Source organism: Ranitomeya variabilis, chromosome 1 (assembly GCF_051348905.1).
Source record: "Ranitomeya variabilis isolate aRanVar5 chromosome 1, aRanVar5.hap1, whole genome shotgun sequence".
NCBI classification, from domain to species: domain Eukaryota; kingdom Metazoa; phylum Chordata; class Amphibia; order Anura; family Dendrobatidae; genus Ranitomeya; species Ranitomeya variabilis.
The window spans coordinates 6,680,107-6,699,093 of record NC_135232.1 but is presented as its reverse complement, the minus strand read 5'-3'; the positions used below and the strand labels follow the sequence as shown (position 1 = coordinate 6,699,093).

The following is an 18,987-nucleotide window of genomic DNA, read 5'->3' as shown; positions in this document are numbered from 1 at the left end:
TTGTAGTCTAGCTCTAAATCTTTGAGAGTCCTGAATTTCATCCACAACGTACTCATCTTCACCATGGACTTTTTCTGGAGGAGGAGGTGGCGGAGTTCTTCCTGGAAATGGATTATTATTGAATATCTTGAGCAAGGACAGATGGAACACAGGGTGAATTTTAAGGCTGTCAAGGAAGTTTTTGCATGGCAACTGGGATAATTTGTGCAGAAATTTGATAAGGCCCTATGAATTTTTGACCCAGTTTAGAAGAAGGTACATTTGTCTTCAGATTTTTGCAAGAAAGTCAAACCTTATCACTGACCTGAAGAGTAGGAGAGACTTTTTGACTTTTATCTGTTTCTTTGTAATCTTCTTGGGCCTTTTGTAACTTGTGTTAGTTCTTCCTGAGCTTTCTGTAAGGGTATGTGCACACGTCCGGATTTCTTGCAGAAATTTCCTGAAGAAAACCGGAAATTTTCTGCAAGAAATCCGCATTTTTTTTTTTTGCGTTTTTTTTTCCGTTTTTTTTTTTCCGCGGTTTTTTTAGCATTCTGCAAGCGTAATTAACTTGCAGAATGCAAAAGTTTTCCAAGCGATCTGTAGCATCGCTTGGAAAACTGACTGACAAGTTGGTCACACTTGTCAAACATACTGTTTGACAAGTGTGACCAACTTGTTACTATAGATGCTGTAAATGCGGAATACACTGTAAATAATAGGAGGCATATGTACGGTAAGCGTTTTTTTCGCGTTTTTACCACGTTTTTATAGCGAAGAAACGCGAAAAAAAAATCCTGAACGTGTGCACATGGCCTAAGTCTGTTTGTTACAGCAGGAACTGAGGTATTAAATGGAAGATTAGGAATAAATACCGGATGCAAGCCATAGTTAGCAAAAATGGGCCTTGGGATGTAAAACTGGGCTTGGAGTTATTATATGCAAATTCTGCTGTTGGTGAATAGTCCACCCAGTCGCCCTGTAGGAAAGAAATAAAACAACACAGGTAGTGTTCAAGGGTTTGGTTTGTTCTTTCAGTCTGTCCATTCGATTGTGGGTGGAAGGCAGGAGACAAATTGACATTAACTCCTAAAACTGTACAGAAGGTTTTCCGAAAACTTGATGTAAACTGAACACCCCTATCAGAAACGACATTGTCAGGGATTCCATGCAGCCTAAATACCTCTGTGACTTCAAATTCTGCGGTTTGTTCAGCAGTAGGAATTCCTTTAGTTGGAATAAAGTGGGCCATCTTTGTGAGCCGGTCCACCACAACAAGGATAACTCATTTCTTTAGATGGAGGTAGGTCCATGATAAAATCCATTGAGATTGATCCCCAAGGCCTAGATGGAACTGGAAGAGGTTGAGTGAGTCCTAGAGGAGAAGATCGTGGCGTCTGGTTCCATGCACATGTTAAACAGGAGGAAACATATTTTCACACATCCTTTCTACAATTAGGCCACAAAAAAGAGCGAGTCAGTAGTTCTGGGGTTTCCATTACTCCAGGGTGTCCTACGAGTTTAGATCATGGACAAGTTTGAGGACTTCAAGTCTAGCAGATTCGGGAACACATATTTGGTGGTTCTGCATCCAAAACCCCTCCTTAAAAGAAAGATCAATGTCTTTAGAAGGATGGTTAAGAAAGACGTTGTCACGATCCATTTTTGGATGTGTGGCAGCTCTGGTTCCACTATAATTTAAATGTACTGTATTTTTGGCTTTGTAAGACGCTCCGGATTATAAGATGCACCCCAAATTTTGAAGCGAAAAATAGGAAAAAACTTTTTTTTAATAAAATGGTGGTGCTTCTTATATTCCATGCGTCTTATTGCTTACCAGGGGTGGTGGCTGCGGGGAAGCAGGGTCCCAGGGTCGCTGCTGGTGGAGACCGGAGTGGAGCTTTGCTGCAGGCTGGGATGAGGGGGTGTGCAGGTGTCCTGTGCTGCGGTGGCGCTCCTGTGCTGCGGGGGTTTCTCCGGTGCTGCAGGGGGTCTCTTCTGACATTTTGTGAAAGGCCAGAGCCCCCTGACAGTTCATCCATGCTTTCTTGTGCGGTGGACTTTGGTAAAATGGCCGCTTGCAGGTGGCGCATGCGCAGATGGAAATCTTGGGACAAAGATCCCGAGAGATGAGATCTCAGCACTGAAATCTCATCTCCTGAGATCTTGGTGCCGACATCTCCATTTGTGCATGTGGACACCCTGGGCAGAGTTGGCGGACACCCCCTCATCCCAGCCTGCAACGGTACTGGTAAGTGGTATATCCGCATTGTAAGACGCACCCCCATTTCCCCCCCCCAAAAAAAAAATTTTAGGGAAAAAGTGTGTTTTAAAAAGCTAAAAATACGGTAGTTTTTTCCTTTCAGGCCAGCAGAGGTTAATGTCCGTTTCCCTTGCTGGCATTGTGCTGCAGCTGTTGAATTGCTAGGTCAGCTGATGTGGGTGGTGACCACTCCCACCATCCTTTAAACAGTTGTCATCTGACTGTTGGTGATAGTTATTCTATGCAGACCAGCCTTGGAGTGTTGGCGCTGAATCTGTTTCTTCTGTGAATTTTGGGGTCCTGTTTCTGTATCCTCTGCGGTGTGGAGCTTGACAGTGGTGCCTTGGGTTAAGTTTTGTGATTTTATGTTGTCTACTTTGCTTGTCGCTTTTCTCTGTGTTTGCACCATCTACAGTGGTGAGGCTAGCATCCTTGTCCACCAGTGCACTAGCCAGGGCAGTATGAGATGACCGTGAGGGACGAGGTTCATGATGGCGGTGGGGGGGGGGAAGGACCTGCTTAGGGCTTTAGGGAAGTGCAGGGACAGGCTCACTTTGGAGATCAGGAGGTGTCCCATCCCTCAGTCCCTATTGTTAGGGCCTTCCTCTCCCCTTTTACCATCCCGTTGAGTGTGTATTGTGCCGTCCGCTGACCGAAGCCCTATTGGATCGTGACAGAAGTAATTTTGGTATCCATCTTTAATTTTCATCAGAAATTCTTTGGAGTCCAGTATTCCCAAAACATTATTTAGATGTAGAATGTTACAGTCTGTGCTAGACCTCTTGTAACAATTATAGTGTAACACTCAGGAACCTCTTGTCTTGAGACAATGGGTAAATTGAACAGGAGTATGGTAACACATAAATTTACACAAATTATCACATGTGCAGCAAGTGAGCAACAGTTCAGAAAACACAGCAAACGGGGAGATAGTGAAGTTGTTCATATGCAGCACTACTGCAGGCAAAGTTTCTTGGGCGAGGCACACACTAGGGAAAGCTGTTAGGAAGACACAGTTCACAACAGGGCTGGCAGTCTCTGAATAAGAGTCCCGAAAACAGTGCAGAGCTGTGAGTATCTTAGGAAGTCCAGAACAGTCACAAATACTGCCACTGCACACCAACTAGTTTAGCTGCAGCAGGCCGAGCTTACGTGTCCAAAAAAGGCAGGTGCAGAGGAACTCGCACACCGCTTACTACCGAGAACTGGAGTGGTTTGCTGGAAGGCTGAACTGGATCTTTTTGAGAGGAGTAGTCTCTCGTAGCACAGAGTCAGGGATTCAAGCAGAATACACAAGGATGGGTTGGAAGGCAAACCAGGGTTATAAAGACAGGGAAGGCGGATCACATGAGGCAAAGCGAGGCAGCAGACGCCATCTTGAAAAAGGGGAATAAAGCACCACAGGTGAACAGAGAATCTTGTCTCCAACTCGCTGTGATAAAACGTCTCCCACCGTAGAGTCTGAGGCGCCTACTCCAACAACAAACGGCAGTCCAATATCTGGATGGCAAGTAATGGTGCGGTAATGAAAAGAGTTTTTAGTTTTTCAAGAGCCATTTGTGCCTCTGGAGACCAAAAAACACTCTGGTTTTCTTTGTGAGTGAAGTAATTGGTAAAATGATTTTTGAAAATTTTTTTAATGAATCTTCTGTAGAAATTAGAAAGGAACGGATGGCACTCACCGGTTAAAAAACTTCTTTATTCCAATACTTTAAAACATCGGTGTCGGGAGGATGGGAGCAGGAGTGGAATGGACGACAGCTGTTTCACGCTGCAGTGGCGCTTCTACTGGTGCTAGGTTCGAATTCAGACAACTGTACAGGATTAGAAGCTGGCCTTACAGAGCCAGCCCAAATCTAAGGATAACAATCAGGTGATGCATTGCCCCCCCATGGCCAGGGAGCCAATCTCAGCTAACACCAGACAAGACAGCGCCCCATGTCTGCTGGGCCAAGAAACAAGTGGGAAGCTCAGCGTTCCATGTTCCACATCGCATCCCACTTCCACACACGGGGCACCACCCTGTGTAGTCGCACCACCCCAGTGCACATTAGCTCTGCCCTCACCACAGACAGACCAGCGGAACAGTCTGGAAACCAAAGGTGGACGACTGCGTCCATGGCAGGTATTCCTAACACCATCATCACTGACCCCAGGAACCCAAAATCTATTCTCCGATCACACAATGTATCACTCCTATCATCCCTGAGAGATAAAGGAGGAGGATGAGGCAGTCTGAAAAGAGGATTAGATGGAAGACAGGGTAGGGAGGGTGGAGGTTTTGTTTGCTGCCTACTTCTCTTTCCCTATCTAGTCGACCCACCGTTGCAGTGTATGGACGGCGAAATGGCATGTCTAGGGTGCGGGCAGCTTTGTTTGTTGTTTTGACAGTAAATGACTGTTAATCCCTGGTTTCCGCTACATATTATGGCCTGGTGGAGCAGTTACAGTTTTTGGTAGAACGTCTGGTTATTCCTTTCTTTATATAGATAAATCATTGGGAGCCGGACAATGAAGAGCTGAAATTTCTGAAGAGAATGTTACCTCTGAGGGATGAGAACGCACAGTCTCCTGTTCCCATGGTCTCGCATGGGGCACCTCAGGTCTCCCAGTCACTGGAGTTGTCCCGACATTACCACAGATCAATCCGGCGGGCAATGCGTGAGATCCAGCAGGTAAGGTTTGACATCCACTTCGCTTATTTTGGGATTGTGTTTGGTGTCTTCTTGTGGGCTATCGCAGTGTTCTCCTGTAAATGTCTTCTGGTGGGCTCTCCCAGTTTTCTGCTGTAATTGTCTTCTGGTGGGCTCTCCTAGTCCTCTCCTGTAATTGTCTTCTGGTGGGCTCGCCCAGTCCTGTCCTGTAATTATCTTCTGGTGGGCTCTCCCAGTCCTCTACTGTAATTATCTTCTGGTGGGCTCGCCCAGTCCTGTCCTGTAATTATCTTCTGGTGGGCTCTCCCAGTCCTCTCCTGTAATTATCTTCTGGTGGGCTCTCCCAGTCCTCTCCTGTAATTATCTTCTGGTGGGCTCTCCCAGTCCTGTCCTGTAATTATCTTCTGGTGGGCTCGCCCAGTCCTCTCCTGTAATTGTCTTCTGGTGCCCTCGCCCAGTCCTCTCCTTTATATATCTTCTGGTGGGCTCTCCCAGTCCTCTCCTGTAATTGTCTTCTGGTGGGCTCGCCCAGTCCTGTCCTGTAATTATCTTCTGGTGGGCTCGCCCAGTCCTCTCCAGTAATTGTCTTCTGGTGGGCTCGCCCAGTCCTCTCCTGTAATTATATTCTGGTGGGCTCGCTCAGTCCTCTCCTGTAATTATCTTCTGGTGGGCTCGCCCAGTCCTGTCCTGTAATTATCATCTGGTGGGCTCGCCCAGTCCTCTCCTGTAATTGTCTTCTGGTGAGCTCTCTCTCTCCTCTCCTGTAATTATCTTCTGGTGGGCTCGCCCAGTCCTCTCCTGTAATTATCTTCTGGTGGGCTCTCCCAGTCCTCTCCTGTAATTATCTTCTGGTGGGCTCGCCCAGTCCTGTCCTGTAATTATTTTCTGGTGGGCTCGCCCAGTCCTCTCCTGTAATTATCTTCTGGTGGGCTCGCTCAGTCCTCTCCTGTAATTATCTTCTGGTGGGCTCGCCCAGTCCTCTTCTGTAATTATCTTCTGGGGCGCTCTCCCAGTCCTCTCCTGTAATTATCATCTGGTGGGCTCGCCCAGTCCTCTCCTGTAATTATCTTCTGGTGGGCTCGCCCAGTCCTCTCCTGTAATTGTCTTCTGGTGGGCTCGCCCAGTCCTGTCCTGTAATTATCATCTGGTGGGCTCGCCCAGTCCTCTCCTGTAATTATCTTCTGGTGGGCACTCCCAGTCCTCTCCTGTAATTATCTTCTGGTGGGCTCGCCCAGTCCTCTCCTGTAATTGTCTTCTGGTGGGCTCGCCCAGTCCTCTCCTGTAATTGTCTTCTGGTGGGCTCGCCCAGTCCTCTCCTGTAATTATCTTCTGGTGGGCTCGCCCAGTCCTCTCCTGTAATTGTCTTCTGGTGGGCTCGCCAAGGCCTCTCCTGTAATTATCTTCTGGTGGGCTCGCCCAGTCCTCTCCTGTAATTATCTTCTGGTGGGCTCGCCCAGTCCTGTCCTGTAATTATCTTCTGGTGGGCTCGCCCAGTCCTGTCCTGTAATTATCTTCTGGTGGGCTCGCCCAGTCCTCTCCTGTAATTATCTTCTGGTGGGCTCGCCCAGTCCTCTCCTGTAATTATCTTCTGGTGGGCTCGCCCAGTCCTCTCCTGTAATTATCTTCTGGTGGGCTCGCCCAGTCCTCTCCTGTAATTATCTTCTGGTGGGCTCGCCCAGTCCTCTCCTGTAATTGTCTTCTGGTGGGCTCGCCAAGGCCTCTCCTGTAATTATCTTCTGGTGGGCTCTCCCAGTCCTCTCCTGTAATTGTCTTCTGGTGGGCTCGCCCAGTCCTCTCCTGTAATTATCATCTGGTGGGCTCGCCCAGTCCTCTCCTGTAATTATCTTCTGGTGGGCTCGCCCAGGCCTCTCCTGTAATTATCTTCTGGTGTGCTAGCCCAGTCCTCTCCTGTAATTATCTTCTGGTGGGCTCGCCCAGTCCTCTCCTGTAATTATCTTCTGGTGGGCTCTCCCAGTCCTCTCCTGTAATTATCTTCTGGTGGGCTCTCCCAGTCCTCTCCTGTAATTATCTTCTGGTGGGCTCGCCCAGTCCTCTCCTGTAATTATCTTCTGGTGGGCACTCCCAGTCCTCTCCTGTAATTATCTTCTGGTGGGCTCGCCCAGTCCTCTCCTGTAATTGTCTTCTGGTGGGCTCGCCCAGTCCTCTCCTGTAATTGTCTTCTGGTGGGCACTCCCAGTCCTCTCCTGTAATTATCTTCTGGTGGGCTCGCCCAGTCCTCTCCTGTAATTGTCTTCTGGTGGGCTCGCCCAGTCCTCTCCTGTAATTGTCTTCTGGTGGGCTCGCCCAGTCCTCTCCTGTAATTGTCTTCTGGTGGGCACTCCTAGTCCTCTCCTGTAATTATCTTCTGGTGGGCTCGCCCAGTCCTCTCCTGTAATTGTCTTCTGGTGGGCTCGCCAAGGCCTCTCCTGTAATTGTCTTCTGGTGGGCACTCCCAGTCCTCTCCTGTAATTATCTTCTGGTGGGCTCGCCCAGTCCTCTCCTGTAATTGTCTTCTGGTGGGCTCGCTCAGGCCTCTCCTCTAATTATCATCTGGTGGGCTCGCTCAGGCCTCTCCTCTAATTATTTTCTGGTGAGCTCTCCCAGTCCTCTCCTGTAATTGTCTTCTGGTGGGCTCTCCCAGTCCTCTCCTGTAATTGTCTTCTGGTGGGCTCTCCCAGTCCTCTCCTGTAATTGTCTTCTGGTGGGCTCGCCCTGTCCTCTACTTTATTATCTTCTCATGAGCTCACATAGTCTTCTTTTTCGGTTATCCTCTGGTGGGCTCATGCAGTGTTCTGCTATGGATATCTTCTCGTGGCCTTAATCCTGCCTCTTATGATGTCATTCTCCTAATTCATTGCTTTCCCCTTTAAAGCTGTTAGTTCTTAGGGCCTTATTCGGACCCCCACTCCACTACACAGGCTGACATTACTTCTCTTGCTTGCAGGTTACTTCTCTCAATATGACCGATGGTTGTAAAGCAAAAGAGTGTGGACAATCTGTGAGGTAACAGTGGGATCTGCATGGCGAGCCAAGGAACTCAGATTCTGCTGCCTCCTGGGGAGCTGACGGTGTACTCCTCAGTGACCCTTCTCAACGTCACAGCCATACATCTGCCTCCTGAGGGTTGACCCCTCACCTACTCACCCATACATCTGTCTCCTGGGGGAGACATTGCGCTCCATAGTGACCCCTTACCTCCTCAGCTGTACATCTTCTTCCTGGGAGTTGACCAATGTGTGTCTCAGTGACCCCTTACCTCCTCATCCATACATCTTCTTCCTGGGGGTTCACTGGTGTACTCCTCGGTAACTCCTCACCTCTTCATCCGAACATCTGCCTCCTGGGTGGTGGCTGAGCACTCCTCACTGACCTCCTCAGCGGTGTATCTGCTTCTGGGAGGGTGACCGTGTACTCCTCAATGACCCCTTAGCTCCTCAACCCTTTACCTTCCTCCTGGTGGTTGACTGACGTTCTCTTTGGTGCCCTTTCACCTCCTCAGCTCTACATCTGCCTCCTGGGGGGACGATGTACTCCTCACTGACCTTCTCAGCAGTATATCTGCTTCCTGGTGGATGAGGTGACCCCTCATCCCTTCAGACACCTCCCGAGGGAGCGGGGTGATCAGTGCTGTAAACCCTCACCACCTCTGCCTGTTCTATAAGGTGACATGACCTCACCCTTGTCGTTACTGACAGTGAAGACACTTGATGTTGTACTGTGCGGCTCTGTACGTTTCTGTGCCCGCGGTCTCATGGCTGTTTATGACTCCATCCTCTCCATGTTGTGATTGATTTTCTCTTTAGTTTTTTTCACATGAATCAGTCATGCAATAAAAGCTCAGATGTGATTATACGCTGGTGGTGTGATAATTAAGGAGCACAGTTGAGAACGGTCACCACTGCTCTGTGTACGTAGAATCAGGTGGTCGGGTGCCGCTGCCAACAACCTGCAGTCCGGGCCAGAAGGTTCTCACTTTTTCCCTCTTCGGTGTATTTCTCTCTTTGTCACTTTTCCTATGGTTACTGACGAACAATTATAAACATTCTGTACGTTGATATATTTTATTGACAAATCCTTGATGTTTCTGTGACTAGTGATGAGCGAGTCTACTCTTTGCTTGGGTTTTCCCGAGCACGCTCTGGTGACCTCCAAGTATGTTATTGTTCGGAGATACAGTTTTCATCTCCTCCGTTGCATGATTTACGGCTTCCAGATACGCTGAATACATGAGGGAATTCCCTAACAAACAGGCATTCCTCACATGTATTCAGCGTATCTGGAAGCCATAAATCATGCAACTGAGGCGATGAAAACTATATCTCCGAGCAATAACAAATACTCGGAGGTCACCCGAGCAACGAGTACACTCGCTCATCACTATCTGTGATGCCTCAATATTCCCAGCGCTGCCCCTTATCCTCCACGCTCCTGCCCCTTATCCTCCACGCTCCTGCCCCTTATCCTCCACGCTCCTGCCCCTTATCCTCCACGCTCCTGCCCCTTAACCTCCGCGCTCCTGCCCCTTATCCTCCGCGCTCCTGCCCCTTATCCTCCGCGCTCCTGCCCCTTATCCTCCGCGCTCCTGCCCCTTATCCTCCGCGCTCCTGCCCCTTATCCTCCGCGCTCCTGCCCCTTATCCTCCGCGCTCCTGCCCCTTATCCTCCGCGCTCCTGCCCCTTATCCTCCGCGCTCCTGCCCCTTTTCCTCCGCGCTCCTGCCCCTTATCCTCCGCGCTCCTGCCCCTTATCCTCCGCGCTCCTGCCCCTTATCCTCCGCGCTCCTGCCCCTTATCCTCCGCGCTCCTGCCCCTTATCCTCCGCGCTCCTGCCCCTTATCCTCCGCGCTCCTGCCCCTTATCCTCCGCGCTCCTGCCCCTTATCCTCCGCGCTCCTGCCCCTTATCCTCCGCGCTCCTGCCCCTTATCCTCCGCGCTCCTGCCCCTTATCCTCCGCGCTCCTGCCCCTTAGTCTCCGCGCTCCTGCCCCTTAGTCTCCGCGCTCCTGCCCCTTAGTCTCCGCGCTCCTGCCCCTTAGTCTCCGCGCTCCTGCCCCTTAGTCTCCGCGCTCCTGCCCCTTAGTCTCCGCGCTCCTGCCCCTTAGTCTCCACAGGCTGTGGACTCTGCATTCCCACCCCCCCATGACAGGCTGTGGACTCTGCTTTCCCACCCCCCATGACAGGCTATGGACTCGGGTGGTAAAGTGTGTCCCAAAGCATGTCATGGGGGGTGGTAAAGCACTTAGCAGCAGCTCTCATCATGGGGCAGCTACCACCGGCCATTTCACTGTCCTTTGTGACACTGGTCAGCTGTGTGGATCGCCTGTTTCGTGATCTCTGCACCAGTCCCCATCACCCTTAGCAGTGATTACCCCGCAGTGTGACATGTCTGCATTTTCATATACCACAATAAGCATGACCATTATGCATGACATTGACACTGGCATGACATGACATACCGAATCTGGGAGGGTTGTCAGGGATGTATCAGGTGACCAACCGTCCCAGATCAGTTCCCAATAAAACATGAGGGTTCATTCTGTGCCGGTGTCCTTGAGCCCAACACTGACACTGTCGCCCTCAGTAACAAGTTGCAAATTTTCATGGCTGCAGTATTGCAGGGGCATTGGTGGATGTCCGCTTACCCCCTTTCCTGCTGGCAATGACGGACTTCCGCAACTCATGTCTATGATTGGCTTAGGCATCTGCAATCTGTGTGGCCTCATTTGGCTCTCGGTCCAGCACAAACTGTAGCACCTCCATTGAACAAAGATGAAGAAACCAGACTTTCACCATCAGACTCAGTTCCATGAAGTTGGTGACTGACAGTCCTTGGTTCCACTGCTTGAAGTTGGTTTGGTAGAGGAGAATAATGGTGTGCACTCAGGTCAAAACAATGGAGGTGCTGGTAAAACGGACCGTGTGGCCCAAAAAGTCATATATCGAAGAATACCGCACACTCAGACTTGGTATGATGCAAAAGTGTTCAACAAATTTATTGCCATAAGAAAAAAAGTTGCCACAGGGTAATAAGAGCAGTACATGTAAAACGAAACCAACCCAATGTTTCGACCCACCAGGGTCTTATTCATGGGATTACTTGGTTTCCAGAAGTGCGTACAAAACTGACAGAGGAGGAGAGCAGGAGGACAATCCCTTTATTACAAGTCCTGTCACTTGGTAGAAGGAGTGGAGAGGACGTGGAAATCCTCGTTAGTTGTAGAAAATCAAGGGAAATGGCCATAACAACCGTGATGGGCCTGTAGTGTCCCGGAAAACATATATAGGCAGCGTTCCCGTGTCCAGTAGGATGTAATGTCCTATGATGAGGGTGGAATTATGTGCTGCCAGAAGTACAGTAGTACCAAGAATGCTGGGCCTCTGGTGTCCTGGAATAGTGCACGATAAGGTGCACTTGGATGAAGGGGGATGGCGGGTTTATGTGCCCCCCAAAATAATGTTGTACCAAAAGGGCTGGACCTGCGGTGTCCTGGAATGGTGGCACAACCATGCCAAGTACGATATGGTGTCCCTGGAAGAAGGGGGCTGGCGGGTCTGCGAGTCCCCAATAGTATTATTGCACCAGGAGTGCTAGACCTGCGGCGTCCTGGGTCCCCAGTAAGAGCGGCGCTCCCGTGCCCTGCTTGAAGTGGTGTGCCGAGAGGAGGACAGGTGGCGGGTTTATATGCCGCCAATGGAAGCGCCGGACCGGTAATATCTCTCCTCTTGCCACAAATTGTCTAGTATCACAGCTGGGGGCGTCACGGTGAACCCACCCCGCTGTTACCTTTTCTTTGCGTTCAGCTCTCTGCTGCCCCCTATAATCAGGACAATTACTCAATTGATTAACGGTGGAGGCTGTGGCTATTTCCAATAATATAATATAAACAAAACTCCGGCACACAAAAAAATGCTGTCGTAGTGATATGTTATTTTATTCAAGCAGAATATGATGGTGGGATTCCATAAAAAGAAACATTTGCAGATTTCACAAATGTATATTACATCTTCTCGCAACGTTTCGGCAAATTTAGCCTTTCAAGAGATTTCACTTTTTCTGTAATATATATATACAAATAAACAAAACAAAACATGAATAGATAAGCAAAAACAAAGATACATCCTGTATGGGGGGGAAAAAACATGACCCCACCTGGAGCATAACAACATATACATTGTGCTGTTCCTAATGTGAGTTGGGTCCAACCATCTGAGTGAATAACCGCCAAACCCAATAAATCAAAAAGAGCCTGTCAGACCGATTATATCAAGAATCTCATCAGTTCCGGCTGACATCTACAGTAGCTTGTGAAGCACCGAAATATAAATATACAGGTCCTTCTCAAAAAATTAGCATATAGTGTTAAATGTCATTATTTACCATAATGTAATGATTACAATTAAACTTTCATATATTATAGATTCATTATCCACCAACTGAAATTTGTCAGGTCTTTTATTGTTTTAATACTGATGATTTTGGCCTACAACTCCTGATAACCCAAAAAACCTGTCTCAATAAATTAGCATATCAAGAAAAGGTTCTCTAAACGACCTATTACCCTAATCTTCTGAATCAACTAATTAACTCTAAACACATGCAAAAGATACCTGAGGCTTTTAAAAACTCCCTGCCTGGTTCATTACTCAAAACCCCCATCATGGGTAAGACTAGCGACCTGACAGATGTCAAGAAGGCCATCATTGACACCCTCAAGCAAGAGGGTAAGACCCAGAAAGAAATTTCTCAACAAATAGGCTGTTCCCAGAGTGCTGTATCAAGGCACCTCAATGGTAAGTCTGTTGGAAGGAAACAATGTGGCAGAAAACGCTGTACAACGAGAAGAGGTGACCGGACCCTGAGGAAGATTGTGGAGAAGGACCGATTCCAGACCTTGGGGAACCTGAGGAAGCAGTGGACTGAGTCTGGTGTGGAAACATCCAGAGCCACCGTGCACAGGCGTGTGCAGGAAATGGGCTACAGGTGCCGCATTCCCCAGGTAAACAGCGGCAGAAGCGCCTGACCTGGGCTACAGAGAAGCAGCACTGGACTGTTGCTAACTGGTCCCAAGTACTTTTTTCTGATGAAAGCAAATTTTGCATGTCATTCGGAAATCAAGGTGCCAGAGTCTGGAGGAAGACTGGGGAGAAGGAAATGCCAAAATGCCTGAAGTCCAGTGTCAAGTACCCAGTCAGTGATGGTGTGGGGTGCCATGTCAGCTGCTGGTGTTGGTCCACTGTGTTTCATCAAGGGCAGGGTCAATGCAGCTAGCTATCAGGAGATTTTGGAGCACTTCATGCTTCCATCGGCTGAAATGCTTTATGGAGATGAAGATTTCATTTTCCAGCACGACCTGGCACCTGCTCACAGTGCCAAAACCACTGGTAAATGGTTTACTGACCATGGTATTACTGTGCTCAATTGGCCTGCCAACTCTCCTGACCTGAACCCCATAGAGAATCTGTGGGATATTGTGAAGAGAAAGTTGAGAGACGCAAGACCCAACACTCTGGATGAGCTTAAGGCCGCTATTGAAGCATCCTGGGCCTCCATAACATCTCAGCAGTGTCACAGGCTGATTGCCTCCATGCCACGCCGCATTGAAGCAGTCATTTCTGCCAAAGGATTCCCGACCAAGTATTGAGTGCATAACTGAACATTATTATTTGATGGTTTTTTTGTTTGGTATTAAAAAACACTTTTATTTGATTGGACGGGTGAAATATGCTAATTTATTGAGACAGGTTTTTGGGGTTTTCAGGAGTTGTATGCCAAAATCATCAGTATTAAAACAATAAAAGACCTGACAAATTTCAGTTGGTGGATAATGAATCTATAATATATGAAAGTTTAATTGTAATCATTACATTATGGTAAATAATGAAATTTAACACTATATGCTAATTTTTTGAGAAGGACCTGTAATAGGCCAGAAGAATTTTTCTATAAAAAAAATGGAATAACAACCATCTGAGAAAGCACGTCCTGCTTGTCTGAGATATAGAATACATAGAGGAAATCATAAATCCTAAAATATCCTGAGAAAATATAGATCTAATTATATATATATATATATATATATATATATATATATATATATATATATATATATATATATATATATATATAGAGGCTCGTGCATTATTACATGTATGTCCCATATATGTCTCTATAACTCTATGAATGGACCCCAGTGCCAGTTTGTGCAGGTTATAGGGGAAGTGAGTATAGGCACCAAAACATAAAAGATTTACTTTACTTGTAGATATGTTGAGCAAGAGGTAGAAATCCCACTCTAAGGACAAGCGTAAATAAATAATAGAGGGATTCGCACAATAACATCCCCATATACTATGCACCACCATATATGCGTAATAGAATCCGTGAAAAATACCTGTAGGGAGGGTCACTGGTATATGCCAGCATGTGTCCAGTAAGGAAATCCGGATGGGAACTTGTGACCGCCGACAAGGAAGCAAGTGAAGTGAGGAGCGTGATATCGGCTTTACATACCCTTCCAGCTTCAGCACCACACGCTGGGGGGACAGCGCTTACTGTAGCGCTGTCTCCTGCACGGTCCGCACTGCACTTCACAGTTGCGCCTTGGAACTTGCAGCTCTCTGGTGCCCCCCACCTCCAGGTCAGACAGGGTACTGCACTAATGATAATTAGTTGCCTGAAAGGTTGCCTTACTTTGTACTGGCTAATGGGCACACTTCAGCGAGGGCAATATAACTGCTCCCACACAGGCGGGAACAATAATTATCAACGCCATCTGTCGCTGCCAGTTTTCCCCAAAAGCACAGGCCAATTTCTGCTGCCACCAGCTTGTATCTCTGCATGAAGGGGTCAGGAACCAACCCAATTAGTAGCATAATTCACTTCAGAGGACGTGATAGTACGTTATAGAGCAAGGGGAGAAACTAAGCTAATAACTTTATATATTTTATTCCAAAAAGGTAGGCAGTGTTTACAAAAGGGTAAAATGATATTATAAAAGACAAGTATCGCATGTACAAACAATTACAAATAAAAAGGGATTAAAGTTGAAAAAAAACACTTACAGTTCTCTCATATCATTTCAGATCATGGCAAAACATGTGGCTGGGGGGAGGGGTGACATCAAAATGCATCAAAGCAGCTTGCAGAGCTGCTGTTAGCTCTCTTCCTGGCAAAGACCCACTCATAACTCAGCAGGGTTAAGATCTGCTCCCTGGTCGTGACATCACTGAGTGGACGCAGCTATGGAAAGCACTCCAACTTTCTCAGAGGGACTCAGAGTTATGTAATATTCATTTCCACCGTAGCTCCAGGATGCAAACTCATGTAGCGACGACAGAATTACCATTGATCTAGTTTTGCGGCTAGCATTCCATTAAGACCAATGACCTGGCTATGCACTGCGAGTAAGCAGTAATTCATTTTTCGGATACCCAGGGTACAGAAAATTGGAAAACGCACTGGGTGATGGCCCGGCCGATGCACATACCAAATATTTAACTTTCATATCTCTGTCACTAATTGGGGTCAAGTTATGCCTTACTATTAAGTTTGTGCATGAAGAGCACATGGTTTCTGACAAAGGACTGGTTTTCTGCACACCTGCATTGGAGAGGGAAGGGGGACAGAGTCCCACACTGGAGTTTCAAGTTACTGCTGTATTGTCAGCAGGGAGCAAGAGTTGGGAGGAAGGGGTGTGGGAAAGCCCGCAGCGTGTGTCTGTGCTCAGCGTTAATGAACGTAGCAGAGCTCGGTGTGCGTGATCATAGACAATCAAATGTATCATATTCCTGACAAGGTAATACAGGGATCTCCAGTGACATTATACACTGGAGCTCTGTATATAGTGTACAGGTAATATAGGGATCACCAGTGACATTATACACAGGAGCTCTGTACAGTGTACAGGTAATATAGGGATCACCAGTGACATTATACACAGGAGCTCTGTACATAGTGTACAGGTAATATAGGGATCACCAGTGACATTATACACAGGAGCTCTGTACAGTGTACAGGTAATATAGGGATCACAGTTACATTATACACAGTAGCTCTGTATATAGTGGCAGTGTGTTAGGGATCGAGTTCCCGCCTCTGCACAGGGGGAATCTCGAGCCATCTCTGCTGCGGTCTCCCATTCTTCTTCTGCTGCAGTGGAGCCTGCTCAGCGGAGGCGTCGGTTGCAGTGTCTCGCTCAGTCTGACACTGTGCAAAGGGTTACTGCTGCCTTTCCAGCTTCTGTCATTGTAGCCAGTACTGGTCAGCGGCGAGCAGACGTCTTTGGGACTAAGTCTTACTTTTCCCCTTCTGAGCATGCCCAGGGTAAGATCTCTCATTGGAGATCAAGGGTCACATGCTCAGGTACTGCTGCAACTCCCATTGGTCCCCTAGGAAGGTCCTGAAGTTGCTCAAGTTCTGTGGCAGCCTCCCATTGGTCCTTGTGGGAAGGTCCTGTAGTTGCTGCAGCTATAAAAGGTTTGCATGACCGCACGGCCATGCGCTAGTATTCATCCTTGTTATGTGCTTTGCCCCAGTGTGGTCATGTATGCCTGTGGTCAGGGTCGGCTGTAAAAGCCATTAGAATACCAGCTCCTCCGGTGAGGAATTGGTTGTGTGCTTTCCTGACTGCATGACCACTGACTGCTATCTGCTCAGCAGTTATCTGTGTGCTCCTGTGAGCTTAACAGGACACAGTCCTTTTCTATGTCAGCGACTCTGTGAGGTAACAGAGTTTGCATATACCGCCATATAGTGCCATTTACTAACAGCAGGTTCCTCCTGCACAGTGGACCCCCGGGCTGCGAACGCACCAATAACTTCGTCACCTCAACAAACCTGGGAAACACACATTCGCCAGAAGGCTCGCTACACTCATCAGGAGGGCGTTAAACTAGAAGAAGAGGGGACGGGAAGAAAAACATTAGACTCGAACAAAGAAGACCCAGGAAAACATACTCAGAAGGGAGGTAAGAACATTTCTAAAACAATCCACAGCGAGGAGATTGGAACAAAACAAAATCCTCTAAACTGCATGCTCGCAAATGCCAGAAGCCTGACAAACAAGATGGAAGAACTAGAAGCAGAAATATCTACAGGTAACTTTGACATAGTGGGAATAACCGAGACATGGTTAGATGAAAGCTATGACTGGGCAGTTAACTTACAGGGTTACAGTCTGTTTAGAAAGGATCGTAAAAATCGGAGAGGAGGAGGGGTTTGTCTGTATGTAAAGTCTTGTCTAAAGTCCACTTTAAGGGAGGATATTAGCGAAGGGAATGAGGATGTCGAGTCCATATGGGTCGAAATTCATGGAGGGAAAAATGGTAACAAAATTCTCATTGGGGTCTGTTACAAACCCCCAAATATAACAGAAATCATGGAAAGTCTACTTCTAAAGCAGATAGATGAAGCTGCAACCCATAATGAGGTCCTGGTTATGGGGGACTTTAACTACCCGGATATTAACTGGTAAACAGAAACCTGTGAAACCCATAAAGGCAACAGGTTTCTGCTAATAACCAAGAAAAATTACCTTTCACAATTGGTGCAGAATCCAACCAGAGGAGCAGCACTTTTAGACCTAATACTATCTAAGGCTACGTTCACATTTGCGGTGTGCGCCGCAGCGTCGTCGCCGCAACAAAACGCATGCGGCGTGCGGCCCTATCTTTAACATTGGGGCCGCATGGCGCCGCATGTACATGCGTTGTCATGCGTTTTGTTGCGTTGTACGCCGCATGCGGCGTAAGGGCGCACCTGTCAGGGCGCGGCAAACGCAACATGTTGCATTTTTTGGGCGGCGCAGACTTTGTAAAAAACGCATGCGTCGTGTTTGCGTCGTCGATACGTCTTTTTCCCCATTGACTTGCATTGACAACGCAGACGACGCAAGTACTTGCGTCGTGGTGCGTTGTACGACACATGCGTTTTCCAATAAAAAATGCAAAACATTGTCTAGACTTTGTCTAGACACTAAAAAAACACTATATATATAAAAAAAAAAGGGGGGTTGTCATTGTCTTTCACAAGGCTATTCAGTGCTGACCAGACTGTGAGGAGAAAAGACACAGAGAGGAGAACCTGCTTTCACAACCTGTAAGTATATATTTCTCTTTGAATATTTTTTATTCTGTGTTTTATTTTTTGATTAAATTTGTGCAATGTTTGGTCTGTGCTATTGTACGGTTATGGCACTGTGGGTTGTTAGTGAAAAATTGTGTTTTTTAATCTGGTTCTGATGTACTTCTGGCGTTATATGATGGCGTTTCTTGTCACCGGCCTTGCTTGGTTTTGGATTGGTTTTATGGATTTATTTTTGGTTGTTCTGGTGTCATGCGGATGTTCAATGTCTTTAATTTGGCAGATTTTTATGTTAAATTTCTGGTGCATGTCTTTTTCTGGTTTCTATTGTTGGGGGTAGCCGTATGGCGTTTTCTTGGCTCATGTCTTGCTGTGTTTTATGCTGTTGCCATTTTTTTTTCTTTCCTTGAGTGTCTTTTCTTGCTGGTGGGGGGGCTACATTTATGATGTTTCATTTGTATTGTATTGTTCTGTGCTGCTATGCAATTCTCTTTTCAATTGTATTTTCCCTTTTTTTTTTTTTTGATTTTTATCTATGATGGTTTTACGTCGATTTCCGTATGGCTTCCGTATGTATCTCCTTTCTTGAATGTTTCCATTGCCAAGTGTGTAGTATGTCCTTTTTTTTTTTTTTTTTTTTTTTTAAGTTGGGGCTCTTTTTTTTAAATTTATTGTGTTTTCTTTTCTATTTGACTATGGTTTTTCTTTTGGTTGCTGTATTTTGAACAGCGGTTGTCCCGTAATGTTTATTGCTTATTAGCTAGAATGGTATTTATCGCCTTTTTCTGATGTATTTCTGTGGTTAGATGTCACCAGATGGTGTTGTTTGGGATCATGTCTTGTTGTAATTGTAAATTATGGCGTTCATTAGTTTGCTATTTCATTGTGCCTTTTTTTTCCTCTAATGTTTTTTTTTTAAGTTTTTATCTTTAAAAATTTTGACATAGGTGTCTATTTTTGCTTAATTTTGTTTGGGTCTATTCTTGTATTGTTTCTTCGATTGTATTCTCTTG

At 46.9% G+C, this 18,987-nt stretch overlaps 1 protein-coding gene across 2 annotated transcripts in view; it reads left to right on the top strand.

Moving 5' to 3' along the window:
- LOC143801971 (myosin-IIIb-like) overlaps positions 1-8,748 on the top strand; it is a 177,078-nt gene extending 168,330 nt beyond the window's left edge. For both annotated transcript variants that reach the window (XM_077281292.1, XM_077281293.1), the window contains exons 28-29: positions 4,732-4,917; positions 7,841-8,748. In XM_077281292.1, the coding sequence (XP_077137407.1) occupies positions 4,732-4,917; positions 7,841-7,903 (249 nt within the window). In that variant the 3' untranslated portion in view covers positions 7,904-8,748. The remainder of the gene's footprint in view (positions 1-4,731; positions 4,918-7,840) is intronic.
- Positions 8,749-18,987: the final 10,239 nt, after the last annotated feature.